The 20,428-nt window shown below is 40.1% G+C and overlaps 1 protein-coding gene across 5 annotated transcripts in view; it reads left to right on the forward strand.

Annotated features, from left to right (window-relative positions):
* The window catches only part of TUSC3 (tumor suppressor candidate 3), a 317,666-nt gene that overhangs the window by 109,297 nt on the left and 187,941 nt on the right, over positions 1-20,428 (forward strand). For all 5 annotated transcript variants that reach the window (XR_016440710.1, XM_090035996.1, XM_090035997.1 and 2 more), the window contains exons 3-5: positions 15,854-15,971; positions 18,755-18,895; positions 19,609-19,749. Coding sequence is in view for 4 of the 5 variants with exons in the window: in XM_090035996.1 (XP_089892122.1) it covers positions 15,854-15,971; positions 18,755-18,895; positions 19,609-19,749 (400 nt within the window). In the remaining variant the exon portion in view is untranslated. The remainder of the gene's footprint in view (positions 1-15,853; positions 15,972-18,754; positions 18,896-19,608; positions 19,750-20,428) is intronic.

The following is a 20,428-nucleotide window of genomic DNA, read 5'->3' on the forward strand; positions in this document are numbered from 1 at the left end:
CCACATAGTCAACCAAAGACCGTGATGCTGGTGTCATTGGGAAGGCTTTGGCTTCCATGACCACAGCCCGCTGTCTGGCGAGAGAGGCAGCGAGCTGCTGGGAAGAGATGGCCTCCACCTCTCTCCCCTGGGGAGGAGGCTCTTCTCAGCCAGACTGGCTGACCTGCTCCACCGGTCTTTTTAAACTAAGCCCGTTGGGGGATGGGAGGGACTACCTCCACTGCTGGCCTGCTGAGCAACTCTTGCAAATCCAGTGGGCCAAGGCACTTAAGGGAGCCTACCCTTGCCCGCCCCAGCCCTGGTACAATCGGTGGGCAAGGCAAGAGCCCCCAAGGGGACACTTGCCTGCCTGTACACAAATGCCAGGAGCTTGGGGAACAAGTAGGAGGAGCTCATCCTCCTGCTCAGTGCAAATAATTATTCCATCATAGGGATAACGGAGACCTGGTGGGACTCCACCCATGACAACCTCGGGTATAGATGGCTATACCCTGTAAAGGAGGTATCATGTAGATAAAAGGGGTGGGAGTGTAGCTCTCTATGTTAAGGAAAGCTACATGTCCCTGCAAGTTGATATTGGCCAACCAGGGTGGATGACTGGAGGACCCTCTGGGTTAAAATCTGTGGGGAATACAGCACAGGGGACACAACGGTGGGAGTCTACTACAGACCTCCCACCCAAGGAGCTGAGCTTGACCAGGAATTCGCCCGGAAACTGGCTGAGGCCGCATGCTCTTGGACCATGGTTGTCATGGGTGACTTCAGTTACCCAGACATCTCGTGGGAGGATCACTCAGCAAAATCCGAGCCGTTGCAAAGCTTCCTCTCATGCGTGGATAACCTCTACCTGACTCAAGAAGTCTATGGGCCAACAAGAGGCAAAAGCACTGCTCAACTTGGTACTGGCTACTGGGGATGACCTAATCTGTGACCTAGTGATTGATGGGAAGCTGGGTGACAGCGACCATTAGCTGATCACTTTCATCATCCTCTGTAAAGCTGGCAAGTCAGTCAGCAACATGAAAGTCCTTGACTTCAGGAAAGCTGACTTTGACATGCTCAGGAGGCTTGTCAGTCAGGCCCTAAGGGACCATGACCCCAGGGACAGGGGAGTTCAAGAAGGGTGTTTGCTCCTCAAGGGAGCGATCTTCAATGCACAAGCTAAGTCTATTCCATCTCGGAGGAAAGGCAGCAAGAGGGCATAGCAGTCCCCCTGGCTCTCCAGGGAGTTAGCAGACCTCCTGAGACTAAAAAGAAAGGCCTACAAAGGATGGAGGATGGGATTCACCTCCAAGGAGGATTATTTTGCACTGGTCCGGTCCTGCAGGGAGCAAACCAGGAAAGCCAAGGCTGCAACTGAACTCCAACTAGCTTCGAGCATCAAGGAGAATAAAAAGTCCTTTTTCAGATATGTGGGGAGCCGGAGGAAAAGCAAGGGCAACATTGGTCCCCTGCTGAACCAGATGGGGCAACTGACGCCCAGGAAAAAGCCAGCCTATTAAATGGGTATTTTGCGTCTGTCTTTCATCAGTCCCATGGGTTGCCCATGCCTGTTACGGGACAGGGAGGTCCTGGTGAGGGAGGTCCTCTGCCCTCCATTAATGCTGACCTTGTGAAGGAACATCTTGAGGAGCTGGATACCTTCAAGTCAGCCGGCCCTGACAATCTACACCCCAGGGTATTCAAATGGCTGGCGAGCATCATAGCCCAGCCCCTGGCATGGATCTTTGAAAACTCCTGCTGCTCTGGTGTAGTGCCCGAGGACTGGAAGAAGACCAATGTGGTGCCTCTCTTCAAGAAGGGGAGGATAGTGGATCTGGCTAGCTATAGGCCCTCAGCGTGACCTCTATGCCAGGGAAGATCTTAGGAAAAATTTATTAAAGAGGCCATCCTTAATGGACTGGCCGACGTGAACGTCCTAAGGGATAGCCAACACAGGTTTGTTGCGGGGTAGGTCTTGCTTGACCAATCTCATTTCCTTCTACGACCAGGGGACCTATCACCTGGACAAAGGAGAAGAGGTTGTTGTCATTTATCTTGACTTCAGAAAAGCTTTTAATTTGGTATCCCATGATCACCTCTTGCCAAAACTGGCCAGTTGTGGCCTTGGGTCCATCATGATACGCTGGCTGGGAAGTGGGCTCCGTGGTCAGACCCAGAGGGTAGTAATTGCTGGAAGTCACTCATCATGTTGTCCTGTGACCAATGGGGTTCCCCAAGGCTCTGTCCTTGGACCCATATTGTTCAACATCTTCGTTAATGATTTGGATTTTGGAGTCAGAAGTGGACTGGCCAAGTTCGCTAATGACACCAAACTTTGGGGAAAGCATCCACACCAGAAGACAGGCAGGTGATCCAGGCTGACCTGGACAGACTCAGCAAATGGGCGGACAAGAACCTGATGGTGTTTAACATCGAAAAATGCAAGGGACTCCACCTTGGGAGAAAAAATCTGCAGCATCCTTATAGGCTCGGCAGTGCTACGTTGGATAGCACTACAGAAGAAAAAGACTTGGGGGTCATCGTTGACCACAAGATGAACATAAGCCTGCAATGTGTTGCTGCGGCTAGTAAAGTGACGAAAAAGCTGGGTTGCATCCATAGATGCTTTTCAAGCAAATCCCAGGATGTTCTTCTCTCCCTGTACTCGGCCTTGGTGAGGCTGCAGCCGGAGTATTGCATCCAGTTTTGGGCTCCACAATTCAAAAAGGATGTGGGGAAGCTTGAGAGAGTCCAGAGAAGAGCTACGTGCATGATCAGAGGTCAGGAAAGCAGACCTTACAATGACAGGCTGAGAGCCATGAGGCTCTTTAGCCTGGGAAACCACAGGCTAGGGGGTGATCTGATGGCCAATTATAAGTTTATTAGGGGTGACCACCAGGATCTGGGGGAAACATTTGTTCACCAGAGCGCCCCAAGGGATGATGAGGTCAAACAGTCATAACTACTACAAGACCATTTCAGGCTGGACATAAGGAAGAATTTCTTTACTGTCTGAGACCCCAAGGTCTGGAACAGCCTGCCATTGGAGGTGGTTCGAGCACCTACATTGAACATCTTCAAGAGCAAATTGGATGCTTTTCTTGCTGGGATCTTATGACCCCAGCTGACTTCCTGCTGTTTGGGCGAGGGGCTGGACTTGATGATTGTCTGAGGTCCCTTCCAGCCATAACGTCTCTGAAATCTATGAAATATCACCTGCAGACCAGGCAGACTAAATGAGCAAACCAGACCTTGGAGCAAAACCAATTGTGCTTTATCAGGATGACTAGGTATCCCTCCTCTTCACAGTAGAATTGGCTTATAATAGTGCCCCTCATGCCACCACAAAACACAGCCCCTTCTTCATTAACTATGGTTTGCCCCCAATATGGACACCCAGGCCTTCCACCCATAGTTCCAGTTCCAGCAGCCATGGACTGGATTGCTCACCTACACCAATTTCACGTGGAATTAAGGAACATCTGCAAAAGGCCAAGGAAACTAATAGGTTGCTTTCCCCAGCACCATCTTCCCTGTTCTCTGCACCCTACGTGGGGCACCTTGGAGTCCCCTTCAAGGTTTTTTGTGTCCTGCTCTTTATTTGCCTTTCATGTTTTGATGAGAATTATTATGCTGATGTTTTTTAAAAGCGGGAGACTGCCTACTGGATTTCGTATGTTGGGGTCTTTTGCCTCCACAGGCCTTGACCCATTGAAACCCACCAAACAGGGTTTCACTCTGAGGCTCTAGCCTTTTCCGTTGTCTTTTCTGGTCCAATAGGGAGCCCTGGCTCCCTGGCCCAGAGGTTTAGCCCCTGGCCCCAGAGTCAGGGTGGCACTCCCTTCAACTTAATCTAAAGAAAAATAAAATTGTATCTCAGGTGCACCAGACCACCTGGCCTTTTAAGGTTGCATCTTCTGGTACTGGGTCAGTGTGCCCCAAAATCCTGCACCTCCACTGGTGTCAGGTCCTATGTACTCCTAAATTCCATGCCCTCACTGGTGTCAGGGTCTGTGCCCTTGCCAGCACTTGGGGCCCCCGCTCTGTAGTGGACTTCCAAATGAGGCCTCTTCCTTCTCCTAATAGCCTCACCCAAACCACTGGTGTTATTCAATAACCAAAAGAAATATGGGCAGTCCCATCTGTGGGCAATAACTGCCACCAAGAAAAAAATGTGATCCAAGAAAGCAGCATGCTAGCTTACATTTACACCAGGCTTGTACTTTGGCTCCCCCACCATTGGCTTCTGGGGCAGCTGCCATCTCTCTGGGGGGCTTCTGTAGTCCCCTCTTCCAGCCTTTGGACCGCTTACCATGCCTCTCCATAGAGCTCTGGGATGCACTCCTTCCCCTTCAGCTGCTGCTCCTTTACTGCTGCTCTCTCCAGGGTTTTTATAGTCCTGGCCTGCCCCTTCCAGTCAGCTAACTAGCTGGCCAGGCTCAGTATTTAACCCCCTCCTTACCAGCATTCCATGCCCAAAAAGTTCTGGCCTTAAAGGGGTGGACCTGTCTTCTGGTGACAGGGGTAGGGTTCCCTGTTACAGAAACCTTATAAGGAACAGGCTGACACAGGTTGCAAGACTACCCCTTCTTTATCCAGCGGGAACCAAGTCTGGCTTTCAGCAAAGAACCGTCAGAGAATCCGGTCATCCATGAAGCTAGATTCCTTGTTCCTTTTATGACTTTCAAGCATATCAACCTGGTGGCTTTCAAATTAACTGCTGTACAGCATGAAGATGCATCCCATATTTTATGTATCTTTTTTTAAAACCTTATGTTACAAACCCTTTCCTAAAGGAAAACATGCTTACACTACCAGCCCATTACAGTCTAGGGGCATGGGAAATATGTAGTATGGCAAGATCTGAACTCTAAGCAAAAAGGGGAAAGCTATTTTATTTGATAGATTGTGACGGAATTGGTCTTGCAGACAGGTCTTAGAAGCCCAATGAGAAAGTTTATGCCTTTGACTTAGATTTGTCCACCTGGTGCATCCAGAAAAGCCTGCTCCCAAGGACCCCCGGAAGGCACCTTTAAAGAGAGGGGGTACTGTTAGAAGTCAGGTTGCCATCCATCAGAAGCACCTTGCATGCTAAATATAAAGACTGCAATTCTATAGGAATAAATGAAGCCAAATAAACAAAAAGTGTTTGTGGGTAGAGGTGAGCGGGGAAATGTGGTTGTGTAGCTCTAATGGAAAAGCATGGCTGTAGCTGACTACAGTCCTTTATAAGTTTACAAGTTTTAAGGTCAGAAGGGTTCATACCTTCTCTTATCTTGTAGGAGAGACTGTTTCTTTACTGGATGCATGATCTTGGATTTGACAGTATTACGACACAGCCACTCAATCCAGATTAGTCTGTTTAATTGGCATAGCCATTTGTTGTTTACGTCTCCACCAATTTTTAAAAGCAATGATTTTATATTTCTTCTAAAACCAGGATAAACATATTGAATGCACTTGGCCCAAGAACATGTTGCTGCATGACCTCATAAGAACCCCCCACCCCGGAGCCACATTTTGAAATCTGTCATTTAGCTTATTTTAATCAACTTAATGTGAGCTACACTGAATGGATTTTATGTGGGATACATAAAAAATGAGACAATCTTTGATCCAGTCACACTTTCATTGACCTAAAGGGCATAAACAGAGCCTATAGGCCCTCTGAAGTCATCCAGCCTTCAGCTTTGGACTGAAAACATCTATCTCTATATTTGGTTATAGTGATCACTGGGGTTACCCCAGCAGTCAGTCCTAGGAAAATAGCTGGACCTCTCCGTTACAATGTCCAGACTACCCACTTTTATTAGTACTGGACATATAGTTTTGAAGTAGCATAAGTAGCAAAATGAAGACGAGTGGAGAAAACCTAAAGACAAAGCAAAACATAACGACCCTCCCTCCTCGCCCCCCCCCCCAAAAAAAAAAACCCCAGCCTCCCTAAAGCCCCACAAAACAGCTAACAAATGCTCTAGAATGTGATAATCATAAGTGACAGAAAAATGACTTTCTCATTGTTTTAATTTCACTCTTCCTGGACTGTCATCTATTACAGCTGAATAAAGTTTCTTCCACATATGCTGGGGCATTGTGCCTAGCCAGACTCTTGATTTGAAGCAAATTAAATTGACCAACTTCTTACTGTAATTGTAAATACCACTTCGGTATGTCTACTATGCAACATTATTTGGAGACAGAAAAACAGCATTATTTGAGAATTTAAACACTTAGATGCAGCTATGAAAAGCATCTAGTCAGGGTGACAGGTTATCTTTGCTTGAATTTGAAGTACATAGATTCAGTCCATTGTATCCCAGTTGCATATCACTGTTGTATGTAGTAGTTGGATGTTATTTGCCTTTCACTTATACTTCAGATTTGTCCAGCCAAAAGATTTCAAAACCAGTACGGGAAAAGCTGCTTTGTATTCATTTCTGAGACTGCAATAAATCTACCCACATTTGGGGCACTGAAGGAGTCAATAATAAATAGACTGGGTATTATTAATAGGCTCTGGTAACTTGTAACCTAGTTTAGCAAGTTCTGCAGACTGGGGAGATATGCTATCTGTAATGAGAAAGAAATGGCAGAGAGAAGTGGATATGGCACTAGTCATCTTTAGACTAATGAGGAAGGCTTGCTTTCTGCCCATGTTTTTGTGTGGCACCTGCACAGGTGAATAGCCATCAAAAACTTTGAAAGTTGCATGTGGCAAAGATTCTTGTCCATTGGGTCCTGTCTATTTCCTGGAACTGCTGTGCAGTGTCATATAGTTTTTTGGCAGGTAAATATTACTCCATCCTGCAGCTTGTCATCCTGTTCTGCTCTTGCCTTCTTCCCCAAACAAATTAGGACCAACTTTACACAGTGGAAGATCAACAGATTTTGGCTCTCACAAGAGTGACATATCAGAGTTTTAATTTCCCCTGCTTGCTACATCTGGCTTTGACATGCTGAAACCCCTTCAGTGCTGACTACCTATCTTCTTCCATCTAATTTACTTATCTACTGTGCTCATTATTACAGTATCTTTTCAGGTACTTTTAAGATGACGTCCTTGATGGACTCTATGCCTATGTCCAGACAAGCCTGGGAGGAGTTGTTCCCAGAAAAACAAATATCCATGCATGTCTGGATGTGGCCCAACAATCTTCTGCTTTATTTAATTCTCTAGGAGATGTGAATGCTTTGCTATATAGCTATATGAAAGGTAGACTATTTTTGTTTTTTTTAATTTTCCTTTTATTTCTTTTTTTCAAGGTTATTCAGCTATTATGTGAAAGACTGGTCAAAAATAGGATCTTGAAACATTATCCTGAAATAAAGCATCTAGAAGCTTCCATAAACAATTCCCTTCAACCAGAATTTTTTAAATCTGCTTCCTACACATTTTGTTTTTGAGATCTATGTTATTTCTTAATATATCACATTTGTTTTGGTGGGTGTTTGGATGGAGATACTATCAGTTTTACTAGAAAGGCATGTGGTCTAGTGGAATGGGCCTTAGTCTTGAAATTAGGAAACCTAGATTCTATTTCTATATGTGCCCCTGTCTTGTGTTTCAATGGAAAAATAACTTCAAATCACCTCTACTTAAATTACAAGCTATACAGGGAAAGGATTTCCTACTTTGTAGGTCCAGCACTCTTAGTCTTACTGTATTTTTTTAGCACTACTGTATTTTTTTTCCCCATGTTGTACCTGGTTTGTTATTGCTTTTATCTTGGGAAGCTTTAAAGCCTTGAAATGGTATCAGAATTGATTGGTAAATGTTGCGCCCCATACGCCGGTGCACCCTTGACCTGCAAGCCTGGGTCGGCACAACCGGCTTGGCGCGAGGAGGGGGATTTATGACCGGGCAGATAGCAGTGAGCAGGAGTCAGGATGATTTAAACACAGCGTGATGTTTTCACAAAAGATTTATTTTACTTACGCTTCTGATGGCTAGAGCGTAGGCAGTGGAGTTGATTTATTCATTCAGTTACAGCATGCAGATATTATGTTACCCAGCATTTACAGGGTGGGTAAGACAGTTACTTCCGAGCGATTCATATAAGCAGATTACCGAGAGCTCTTGATAAGAAGGATAACACCAGAGATAGAGAGATAAACGGGGACACGCCAGAAAGATAACGTAGGCGGAGAGAAATATTCGTGCACGATCTGTTCTTCTTGAGTGTATACGCAGTTCTCTGCTTTGGGCGGAAGTTCTTTCAAAGTTATACTTTCCGCAGGTGACCAATTACTATACGCCAATTATAAATAATTAATGAGTTGGCACTTGTGCTTTCTTTGTTTGCTCAGGTTTCATAAAAAAAGGGGGGTTATTTTTACTTGGGTGGTACTGGTTCTGTTTGGTCACAGGATGGTGCGTGTAGTATATTTAATTCTACAAGTTTACTGAAGTCAGTTAATCTCGTTACTACAGGTACTTTATCTTCTGTGCTGGGCTGTCAAGGTCAGCTTCTCTCTTTCGTATGAGAACTTAAGTAATTTGAAATGAGACACAGATAGGGGTGTGTATATGCAACACTGTTAATACAGAGGGATAAATTACAATCAGAGTTTGTTGTGTTAGCTTCTGACCCTTTGTCATCTGACCTTTTGCCATTGGCATCTGAAATCAAAGACTTTAATCTTTGACAGTAAAGAATTAAAGAATTAGAGCATAAGAATAACATGACCATAGTAGCAGCCTATCCCATTGAAGAGGCAAGCTACCATATATTGCATAATCTGGAGGCTGCCTCATATCTGCCTAGATATAATGGTTAGTTAACCTGGAGGTGACAAGTATGGAGTGCTGTGTCTAGTCTTGGCGAAGAGGAAGAAAGTTAATATTTCTTACATGATGGTGCTTACTATCACTTGTCAAAGATCTAACCTGGGAATGGAAGTTCATAGTTGCAGTTACACTGAGAGGCTTCTGAATCTATTATTGGCTTCTTCAGGATTGGGCTGGTGTTTCAAATATTATGTAAAGTCTGGTGTGATTATCGACATCTAGTCCACCCTAGATTGTTTTCGATTGCTTGGGAAGCCTCTATTGGCCATTATTTTCTGCAACATACAACAAAACCTTTTAGTAGAAATTGGCACGTGGACCAGATGCTCAGATATACATTAGCCAATTTTCTATAACAATTTTTTTGCTGTCTGCGAGTTTTCTGCAAAGTTGATGGCAGAGTAGGGTTTTTTTAAAATTTTCTTTTTGTTTTAGTTTTTGTGGTGATGGATGAATTTGGACTAGGTTCCTGCTTAAAAAAAAAAAAAAAAGAAAATCAGAAGCATTATGATCCCAGTAGATGTGTAAGCCCCATTTTGATGACATCATTGGCACTCTGGATGTAACCACTATGGCCAACCTTGTGCCCAAACAATATATAGGCAGGTTCCCACAGCATATTCCCAAACAGGTCTCTAATATTATGGGAGGATTGCTTACACAGTTAGAATATTATAAAACCTGCATGAAAGAGACATTGAACTTGAAGCTAATTTAAAACTGATAAATGGAAATACTTGTCACATAACGAAAAGGGAGTTTATGGAACTCATTGTCACAATCTATTGAGACCATAATTTCAAAAGATTCAGAGATCATTATTTATATAAATAACATCAACTGTGAGTGTTTTTGTTTTAGTATAACATTTTCCAAGCAAATATTTTAGAGGAAAACAGGTCCTTTGAGGGCATGCTCGAGGTTTGAACTGTTGGAGTAGGAAGAAACTTTTCTGAAAGTTATCCCAATCTATAGTGGTTGCTTATTTGGGATTTTTCCACCTTTGCACCAGCTAATACTGTACCAGCTTCTGGTAAAGACAAATATAAAAGTAAATAAGCCTCTGGCTTCATCTGCATAAAAATCTCTGTTGTTCGTGTGTGTATATGTGTGCAAGTATACATAATGTGTAATGTACATGCCTGCATGGATACCAGGGCTGTACGAAACAGCACCATTTTATTTTGACTTCTGTTGCACCATTTTGAAGGGACGGTGTTTTGTTTTGTTGTTATTTCGTTTCCAAGCACTGTTCTGTTTCGTTTTGCTGAAATTGTTTCGCTGATTCAGTGAGTTTAGATGTTCGCCCATAAGCTATAATAGGGAATCATGAAAATGCCTATAACATTGTCATTTCTTGCCTGATTCAGATGAAAATTGCAGGAATGGTAGCCCCTTCTGAGGCCATGAAGCCAACCAAGCTTCAAGAAGATAAGTGCAGGGGTTTCTGTGAAACCGCACCTCAAGATGCTGACTAGAAAAACTTGTCACTTGCTGGTAGCGGCAGTCCTCCTGTCATGCTGCACACAGATCTGGGGGCTCACACCCCCGGGGGGGCGGTGAGATTATGCCAGACCCCTTCCGGGGGTGTGGGCCCCTGGATCTGCACTCGGGATGACAGAAGGCTGTTGCTGCCACCTGGGAGTAGTGCTGGGTGCACCCCACACCCAGTGTCAGGAACCCTGGTGCTGCTGCTGGCCCCAGGCAGCAGCAGCAGTCTCCTGTCATCTTGCAGGTGGATCTGAGAGCCTGTGCCCCCAGGCGGAGTCTGGCAGTGCTGGGAGGCCAGGTGGAGCTCTGTGGGACTGGCAGAGCCAGTCGGAATGCAGCCCTGGCTCTCCCCACCTCTCGCTACCAGACTGCACTCCGAGCAGCTCCGCTAACTCCATGGAGCTCAGCCTGGTGGTGGGAGAGCCAGTGGCGGAGCCGCTCTGAGTGCAGCCTTGGCCGGTGGCTCTCCCCTACCTCCCACCACTGGGCCGAACTCCGTGGGGCTGGCGGAGCTGGTCAGATTGCAGCCCAGTGGTGGGAGGTGGGGAAGAGCTAGGGCTGCGCTCCAACCAGCTCTACTAGCCCCACGGAGCTCAGCCTGGCAGCAGGAGGCAGAGTGCAGCCCTGGCTCTCCCCCACCTCCTGCCACTGGACTGCTTCAACACTCGAAACTTTTTGAAACTTTCAAAATGTTTCAGACGCCCTCATTTTATTTCGAAGCCTTTTGTTTCATTTCAATTTTGCTGTTTTGAGCTTGAAATGTGTCAAAACCATTTCAAAACGAAACACTCATCGAAATTTCGCACAGTCCTAACAGATACCCGTACGTCTTTAAGGTTGCAAATATCAGAAGTTAGGAAATATCAAAATAAGATTGCCTTTCCAACTGTAATTCACTCCCTGGTATGTATTCATTAATTACATTCTATAATTAATCTGATCATATACTATTTTATTTCATGGATCCATTAGTCATCAGTGTTAGGGAGAAACTGTGCTCACTTAATGAGCAGTTCTTCAGTATATTTTCTTCCTTGTTAAATGCCTTGCCTCAGGCTTTATTTACTACATACTCCTCAAGCATTTTTCTAAAGACAGAATTATTTTACCATTCTCTTTTAATGGTGCTCATCATAATGGTATATGAGGTCCCCACAAACATTGAATTTGTCCTCCGCAAATCCCTGTGAAGCAAGGGGTGCTATCCCTATTTTATAATTGGAGCTGATTCCCAGACACTAAGGTCAAAATCTTTACTAATTTTTGGTGCCTGGATTGTTTGTTGATTTCTGTGATTTTTTTGTATAGTATGTTTTTAAAGCGTGCCTTCCCCTTCCCTTCTGTTAACATCAGTTGCAGCAGTGAGTTCTGAGGACTTCTACAAAACAGACCGCTACGTCTCAAGCACCCAGAAAAATGAGGAACATGCCATTAGTAACCTTTTCTAGAATCCTTGCTCTGTATCATATAGAAACTGAGGAAGAAGCAGAGATAGGATCCATTTCTTCAGGACAGCAGTAAGCCCACTTGGCCATTTCACCCAGTTTTCCTTTCTTACAATCTCATGCATTGTGCACTTCACATTTTCTAATTTCTGTATCAAAAGGTGAAAATTCTGCAGACCACTTTGAATGTCATTGGGTGGTTTAAAAATAATATATTAATAGAATTTAAATATTTCTAGCACAGAAGAATTACAGAAGTTGAATCTATAGTTATTAAGAATGTGCTGGATTTTCTTTGTGGAGGTGAAGAGAATTTAATACATTTTAGTTGCATTTGCATGTCTTTTATATACATATGATCTCAGTCTCTCTAGACTGCAGCAGAAAAGCTTAGTTTATTATTGTGATGCCAGCTAGAAGTTGAAATATGAATTCAACCTTACTTCCTTTTTCAGTTTTAGGAAAACCAGTGCAAGTAACAAGAAGCAAGGTAGAGGTAAAGAGGTAGCAATGGACTTGCATTTTAAACGGATGGAAAAGACAGAGTAGGTTACCCAGTAGTTCATCTCCTTGCCAATGCAGAATTGTTACCTACTGTACATTTATTAGTCTTTTGTATAATCTACTAACTGTGCCAAGTGAAAATGGTTTCACTGCTTTCCTTGGCAGATCTTTCCACAGTCTAATAGATTTTTACTGTTTTACTAATATTCAGCCTAAATTTTCCTTAACTTTATTATTCTACCATTCTATAAATCTAATTTTCTCTAGGTACTGTCGTATTTTATTTTCATCCATGTGAAGCCAAATTATGTGCAAGCTATACAAGTTGGCTAGTTGGTACAGACATCCACAATACTGGGTGACTTCTGATAAACTGATCCTCTTAACAAAGCTCCTAATTTGATATCTGATGAGTCTGTGTAGTGCAGAAAAAATGGCTTGTACAGTTTGTCACAGTTTATCCTAGGTGAAGAATGTTAGGTGATAGTATTCCAAATATCTCTACTCTGTAATCACTAGTAGATGTTGCTGCTGCTTATGCTGTATTGCTGTCCACTATAACTACTTTGAAGAGGTGGTTGTAGTAGCAACACCCTTTCTCATCTTAAATCCTCTGTTCTCTTTCTGTAATGCCAAAACTAACTCAGCAGCAGTGTTAGTGTCTATTATTATTCTGATCATGTAGCCCTTTTGTACCAAAACCAAGCATAGTTCTTCTTCTACCTCTCCGTAGCATTTTATGCAGCTAATTGGCTAGATGATGTCACTCTCTATTTATAACTTTCTCGGTAGTAAAAGGCACTGATTCCTTGCACCCAGGGTAGATTCCCTCAAGAGCTACCATTTGTGACAATGCTGCCTTGTATTTACAAGAGTTCAAACAGGAGTTTCCAAATACTTTAGAAGGCTGGTAGATGTTATTGATTGCACCACTGGTTTCTAAGCAGGTAGGCTGGTAGAGGGACACAATGGATGATCAATATCTAGTTACTTGTTTATTGAAATGTCTCTTTACGGAAAACTGAATGACATGCTACTCTCTAGTAGTGTATACCACTTGGCTATAAAACTCCTATCACTCTTAGTTCTCCAGTCCCTTCAAATGTTATACTTATTTTTATCTTTAGGCTCCAATCCTATAGACTTGCTTCTATGATTAACTTGGTGTACCATGAGTAGTTCCATTGAAGTTGATGGCATTGCTTACAATTCATAAAGTTATTGATGCAAGTAAGACTTGGGAGCATTGTGGGTTTGGATTATAAACTCTTGAGGCAAAGACCTGTCTTATAGTATATGTTTATTCAGTTCTTTGTGTAGTGAGGTTTTGATTCCGATTGGGCCTCTGGGTGCTAGTATAATACAAATGATTAAACCTGACCAGCAAGTACTTCATACATATTTATCAGTTTTGCAAAGCCCATTTATATATTTGTTCTCAGTGTTGTTGTTTTTGTCATTTGCTCGTTTGCTATCTCCTTCCCTTTTATATTTTGGCTTTCAGTTCTTTGGCTAATACCATTGCCAGAAGCTTGTTCCAACCTTGATTTTTGTGGCCATTCTTTTCAGTAAAATGTACACATCCATTAATGCTGGAAGGACTGCAAGAAATCATGAGTAAAATCCGTTATTTACATGATAAGCAGAAACTGACATGAGGATGCATTATCATTAAAACTATTTTTCATATTTTCTAAAATAGATTAGATTTTATATCTGCTTACTGTAAAGCTTGCTTTCTTCAGGAATGAGGAGGATGCTACTGAATTGTGTGATTTGAGATATATGCAGAGCTAAAAGAACTCAAACCTGAGGTGACTGTTCTCATTAATAAGTGAGGTAGGAAAATTCCTCTCAAAAGAGAAACAGATATAGTTTTTCAACCACCTACTCTCTTGAATTGAGAGAGGTTAAGTCTTAGTGCAAATATTTGCATTTAACACAGAAGCTTATCATTTCTTGCTGTTTATAAAAGGTATGGAAAAGACAAACTATAAAAGCTGCTACAAAGATTTCACAGGATACTTTGCTAAATTATCTTCAGTAATTTTTTTTAATTGGATTCTGAATCTAATATCTGTTGCAGAAAATGTAAGCAGGATTAAAAAAGAGTGAACTCAGAAGCCCAGTTCCTTTCTGGAAAGGCAGATATCCATTAAATTAATTGGAGGGTGGTTTAATTTATAGATGCAAAGTACATGAAAAGAATCAGGAATCTTTTCTTGATTATCTCAGGCATAACCGGAATTTGTGATTTTTATATAAATATTGTCTAATGAAAAATAAAAGGGTAGAATAAAAAGAATTATAATATCACTTGATCCTGATACCATCATCTTGTTCTCGTAACAAAAATGGTGAAGTTTTAATATAGCGGGTTTAACAGAATGGTCCCCTACAGATATTACTTAAATCTTCACAACATTCATTTGATGTTGCTTGACTGCCCTCTTCAGGATGCCAATGAATGTTAGTTCATTTCAGCATGAAATACCAAACTCTAAAAATAACTAGGTAAGTGTTTATGCTACATACTTCTGTATTTGTAAATGTTGCTTACCTAAGAAAAATAAAATTACTTCTAATTGGCCAGCTAAGGTGAAAGTTTGGTTTTAACTGTGTTTTGTAGTAAGAGTAACTTGAAGGGATGATCATTTTATTTTTTATTTATGTTGTCATGTTTTCCCATTCACAATGCTTCCCTTGGTACTACTTCCTGCACAAAGTGTATGTGATGGTGTTTAGTTCTTTCTTGAGATGGAGAGAGCAGGATTTGCCTCCTGTTTTAACATTACAGGTGTTCTATCTTTACATCTGCGTTGTTTCAGGGCTGTACATTTTTAGCTCTCTACTAATAATGGTTCCCAGAAGTGATATTCTAAACACAAGGAGGAAAAGCAGTGCAAAAGTTAACGTAGCCTCCAGCTGCATTATTTTTCCCTCTGGCTCTTCTTTACAGTTTGGTTTGGAGGCAACAGGTTTTTCTAATGATGTTAGGAATGCTGATTCAATACCAGTTCTGAAGAAACTATATATCTATATCTATCCATGATGGCTTTTATACATTTTTGTAGGAAAAGATGTTGAACAGGGAGATGATAGACAACATTATCTCTAAATTTGCCGCTGCCACTATTTCTGTGGTACAGTAGTTTTCAGCCAAGTATTGGCAGACCTCTCTCTGTGCATCTTCTGTTGGGAAAATAATATTGCATTGATAATTCTCTAATATTCTGCTGGTTTGAATATCTACTTCTTCAGGCTTGTTTTTAATATATATTAAATTGGACTGTATGTGTCCACAAGGATCTCTTTACATAAATCCATTTGTATTTTTGTGTTAGCATTTTCCAGCGTAAACCTAAGGAGTATTCAACTTGTATATTGTAAAGCTTTTCATATTAAAAACTTTGACGTCCTTTTCTTTAGCAATTTATTCTTGTTTTTGGTGTTAAAACTACTGCAGAATTATGAATGCTTGTAATAGAAGGTGAATAAAAACAAAAATAAAACATTAATGGCATGAGAACTGAGAATGTTTATTACACTTTTGGTTAATCTACATTTGGCTTAAAACGGTTATAGAATCTTTGCTGGTAACGATTTGTATACAGATGCATATCTGTGTTTTTTTCTCTAACAGGCAAGCTAATGAGGAGTATCAAGTTTTGGCCAATTCATGGCGCTATTCATCTGCCTTTTCTAACAAATTATTCTTCACTATTGTGGATTATGATGAAGGAGCAGATGTTTTTCAACAGGTAAAAAACACAGAATGCTGTATTTTCCAACTTCTTTGGAATGTTATAAAAAAAATAGTGTCAATAATAATAATGGTAATAATAAAGTTACAGGAGCTTTTATGTATATGTCTTTGCTAGCAGTAACAGCCAACAAAAACAGAAATTCCAAGGGCCATTTTTTTCTTTGTAATCTAGCATACTAAACTTTGTGTAGATCAAAATAGAACATACATTTAGTCAACTCATTGTTAATATGTAGTTGATATCATTGACTACTGTAAAAACAAATGCACTATGTTAGTTTTTTGGAAGTTAGTGAAAATAGTGTTTACAGTTAAACTTCCATATATTATTTTGAGACAACCAGCCCTTAAAAGTATTTATATAAGGTGATACTTATTAATTAGGTCTAATGCTTTTTTTAATCTTTGTATTTGTTTAACTCTATAAAGAAAAGAGTAGAAATTACTCTAAATTCACATGCAGTTGCTTTCGGAAATAAGGTATAATGGAATGGGTTAAAATCTTGAAGTTTCCTTTGACTCGGCTACCCAATTCAGCAAACAGTCAAAAAGCCTAATGCCAAGTTGTTTCAATCTTTGCAGGTTAGACTAAGCTCCATACCTTGAACCAATAAGTAAGTTAACAGACATTCACTTTTGAGTCCAGAAATGCAGCCACATACCTGCAGTGAGCCAGGCCAGAAGCCAGGGGCCTATATTAGAGCATGCCTTCCGCTTGGCTTGAGCAGGCAGCTTGGGCCAAGGCTAGCCTGCTTACCCTGCAGGGGTAGGTGCAAAGAATCCTGGGATGCTGGGGGACTCTGGGTTAACTTGAATCTGAATGGGGATCTGGGACAGAAGTTCGGTAAACTGGTTTTAAGCTAAATCAGTTATGTCTGATACTTCATCCATCCAGGTTAATCTTAAACCAGTTTCAGCCATTTTGAAAGCAGTGTATGTGCACTGAGTTTCTGTCATGTTGCAGATCTGAACCAGCTTCTGATCACATATACTGATTTATGTGTAATTTCTGTCCCTAGCCTTCAAGTTGAACTGAGATTTGTAATTGCAGATATCAAAATACTGCATGTTCTTTGCTATGTAGCCTTCTGTTTGGAACTAGAAGATAAATTAATTACATTTGCATGTTATTTTTAACAGTTTTTACTCCCTCCTTGTAAATTGTGAAATATTAAATGGTAACAGAAAAAAACCAATTTAACTGTGTTCAAATAACTGCCTTGTTGGACTGTGTTGCATACAAATAAACACTTGCTTGTTATTTTTAGTGTAAATGAATCTCATACATGTTTATCCTATTTCCTTTCACACAAGAAACCCCAAAGGAGTGCCTTTTGCATAGTAATTTATGTAAAGCAGACATGTTTGGTTCAGTGTATTACCACAATAAAAATAAAATAAAACTAAAACAAAAAAATCCACCTACACCCACTCCAGTGGTCTTGGACATGATTGTGTTTGTAGTGAGTTTGTACGTTGTCTTTGAGGATTCCAGATAGTTCTGAAAATTACACAAACTAACCAATGATTTCACTTTTTTTGTGTCAAGTTAACAAAAATTTCTGTAGGAAAAATATACTGTGGCAGTAGGAATCTGAAGTAATTATAATAGCATAAGTGATTTTAAGTCTTGACAGCAGCCTATCCTATTATAGCTATGTTATTGCAGCTATTGCTGTATGTTGGTCAGATTTGATATAAAAGTATGTCATTTGACTTTAGCTTTCATTATGTTTGCATAGAATAGATAAAGCCATTGTAAATCCCATGAAACTTGACTGTAGGCTATTTAAAAATACCTCTGACAGAACTTATATCTTAATATCATGTTCTATTAAGTGATTTCACAGCATTCCTCTTAATCTAAATATTCTGAGAATTATATTTCAATAGTAGCTAACTAAAAGGAGGACTTATCTTTTACTTAGCTATTAAATAGGCTTTTCTAGTATCTTATTTTAAATGTTATAAATTTAACTATGTTCTTCATGTTTAAATAATCTATTTCAGTAATATAGTAAATTTATTGTACTGGGGAAAAGAGTCAAGTCCAAGTAATCAAAATGGTTCTGTACTTTTTCATTTAATCTAAATTCACTGAAATCCTTATATCACTTCCAATATTTTTACATTTAATATGAAATCACTTTATACACACATACATATACTTATGTATACATTTAGATCCGTTTCTGAAATCCAACATTTTTGAGAGATTTCCTATAGGAAAAGTATATTACTCTGTTCCAGCCCCGCTCATTTAAATTAGTAATGTAAATGACATTCAGTCACCATGTTGCTGAGGATTCTTTTTTTAAAGAAATGTCTAAGAACTGTTGAATATTTGCTGTTTGCTGTCTCTTTCCCCTCCCTACCTTCCACCAGTATTGAAGACCTTGATCCTCTGCAGTTCTACATGTGTGACGGACACTGTGTATCATGAATAGTCCCTTTCACTTCAACACATGTACATTTGTGTTTGCTTTATTCAACATCTTTTAAAAAGACTGAAGCTTTACGAAATATTTAACAGCACAAGTCTTGAAGCGTACAGTACGGTTTACTGGTTTGTCTTAAGAAGCCCGAGTGAAGAAATGGGAAGGAATACTAGTACCTAGCACTTTTTCACTAATAGATAACATATTGAACTTTAAGAAAAAGTAATTTAGAGCTCTGGAGAGTGACTAATAGCATCTTGCCTATGTATGTTGCATGATATAAAGAAGATAAAGCAAGTTTGTTATGTAATATTTTGTTCTATTTTCCTTGTTTTTGTAGCTCAACATGAACTCTGCTCCAACATTCATGCATTTTCCTCCAAAAGGTAAACCCAAGAGAGCTGACACCTTCGACCTGCAGAGAATCGGCTTTGCAGCAGAGCAGCTAGCTAAGTGGATAGCTGACAGAACAGATGTTCATGTAAGTCGCTTGACAGTGTTAAAAGATTGATCCAAATGTATCTTTTTATTTTGTGATGAGCTCCTTTTCCCGTAATACTATTTTTCCTTGCTATTGCTATTTTTCAGATATTACTGAAATCTATACAGTAATAAAACAATAAATAATGTGACAGTTGGAACTTCTACAGTTTTAATTCTGTTTCAATCTAGCTTTCATGCTTATATTCCTATCCAGTCTTATTCCAGAAGAAAACGAATAATGATATTGTGACAGTTACCATAATTGGAAAAATAGAGTGCATGTTTATAATGTTAATTACAAAAGTGTTAGGTTTAAAGGTGCTTATTAATGCTAAATAAGATCACTGACCTAACAATATGCAAATATTTTGAAGAAACCTGATTTTTTTTTCTTGCCTTTATATAGTTCGAAATTCTTAAAGATGAAATGTAAGGCTTTCTAAAATTCCATCCAATGGCAGATTTTTAGGGATCCCTTTCACGTGCAAAAGATCGCTTTCAGATATTAACATCAAATCTTATGATGTGTAAAAGACATTAACAATATTCTCTTTCATAGATTGTTTTTCTATGAAGACATCCTTAACATAAAGAATACCATGTATTTTATCTTGTAAAAACAATTTTTTTAACACTTCCGTGTATGTGTGATCTTGCATATTATATTTCTCATGGTTCCTTGTCTGTCTGTCTCTTTTTTAAATCCTGCAGATTAGGGTATTCAGGCCTCCGAATTATTCAGGTACTATTGCGCTGGCTCTTTTAGTGTCGCTTGTTGGTGGCTTGCTGTATTTGCGAAGAAATAATTTGGAATTCATCTACAACAAGACTGGTTGGGCAATGGCAGCACTGGTATGCTAATGTTTAATAGACACATTTTTGCCAATTCTATAACATTTTACCAGTTTTACTTCTGTTATATAAAGCCAGGTGTAAATGCCATGTGCACAGTAAATTAAAAAGTATTGTATTAATAAGTTGGTTAGGATATGACAATATGGAACATAGGTTCATAACATAAACAGCTGGGCCAAGTCTCATAGATGGTAAATATTGCTAGTTGGTAGGTGCATTTGTTGAATATTTGCAAATATAATAATTTATCATAATTAGCTCCAATGTTGTTGTTGGGAAGCATTTTAATGAAAAAATATACACAAGTTTAAATAATTCATTACTGTCATTGTATTGAATAGAACAGATGATACAGTAGCACCAATTGTAAGTGCTGATAAATTTACAAATTATTTGGTCAGTTTAGAAGTTAGTTGATACGAGATGTTGGTGGGGGTTTTTTTCTTACGATCAGGAAAGTTTAAGGAATAAGAGAAACTTTTTTTCTCATTTAAAAAAAAGGTTATGTAGAAGAAGTAGTTTTAATTAGTTATTGAAGACAGGAATGAAATTGTATAAAAATGCCAGAGAGATTTTTAAGTAAGGACATCTTCAGTATGAAAGGAGGATAAACGTTGCGTTAACAAGACCTTAATAAGAATTATTCAAGGAGACAAGTCAAACATAACCATGTGGT

The sequence above is a fragment of the Crocodylus siamensis genome, chromosome 2 (assembly GCF_052110815.1).
Source record: "Crocodylus siamensis isolate JL-2025a chromosome 2, ASM5211081v1, whole genome shotgun sequence".
In the NCBI taxonomy this organism is placed as follows: domain Eukaryota; kingdom Metazoa; phylum Chordata; order Crocodylia; family Crocodylidae; genus Crocodylus; species Crocodylus siamensis.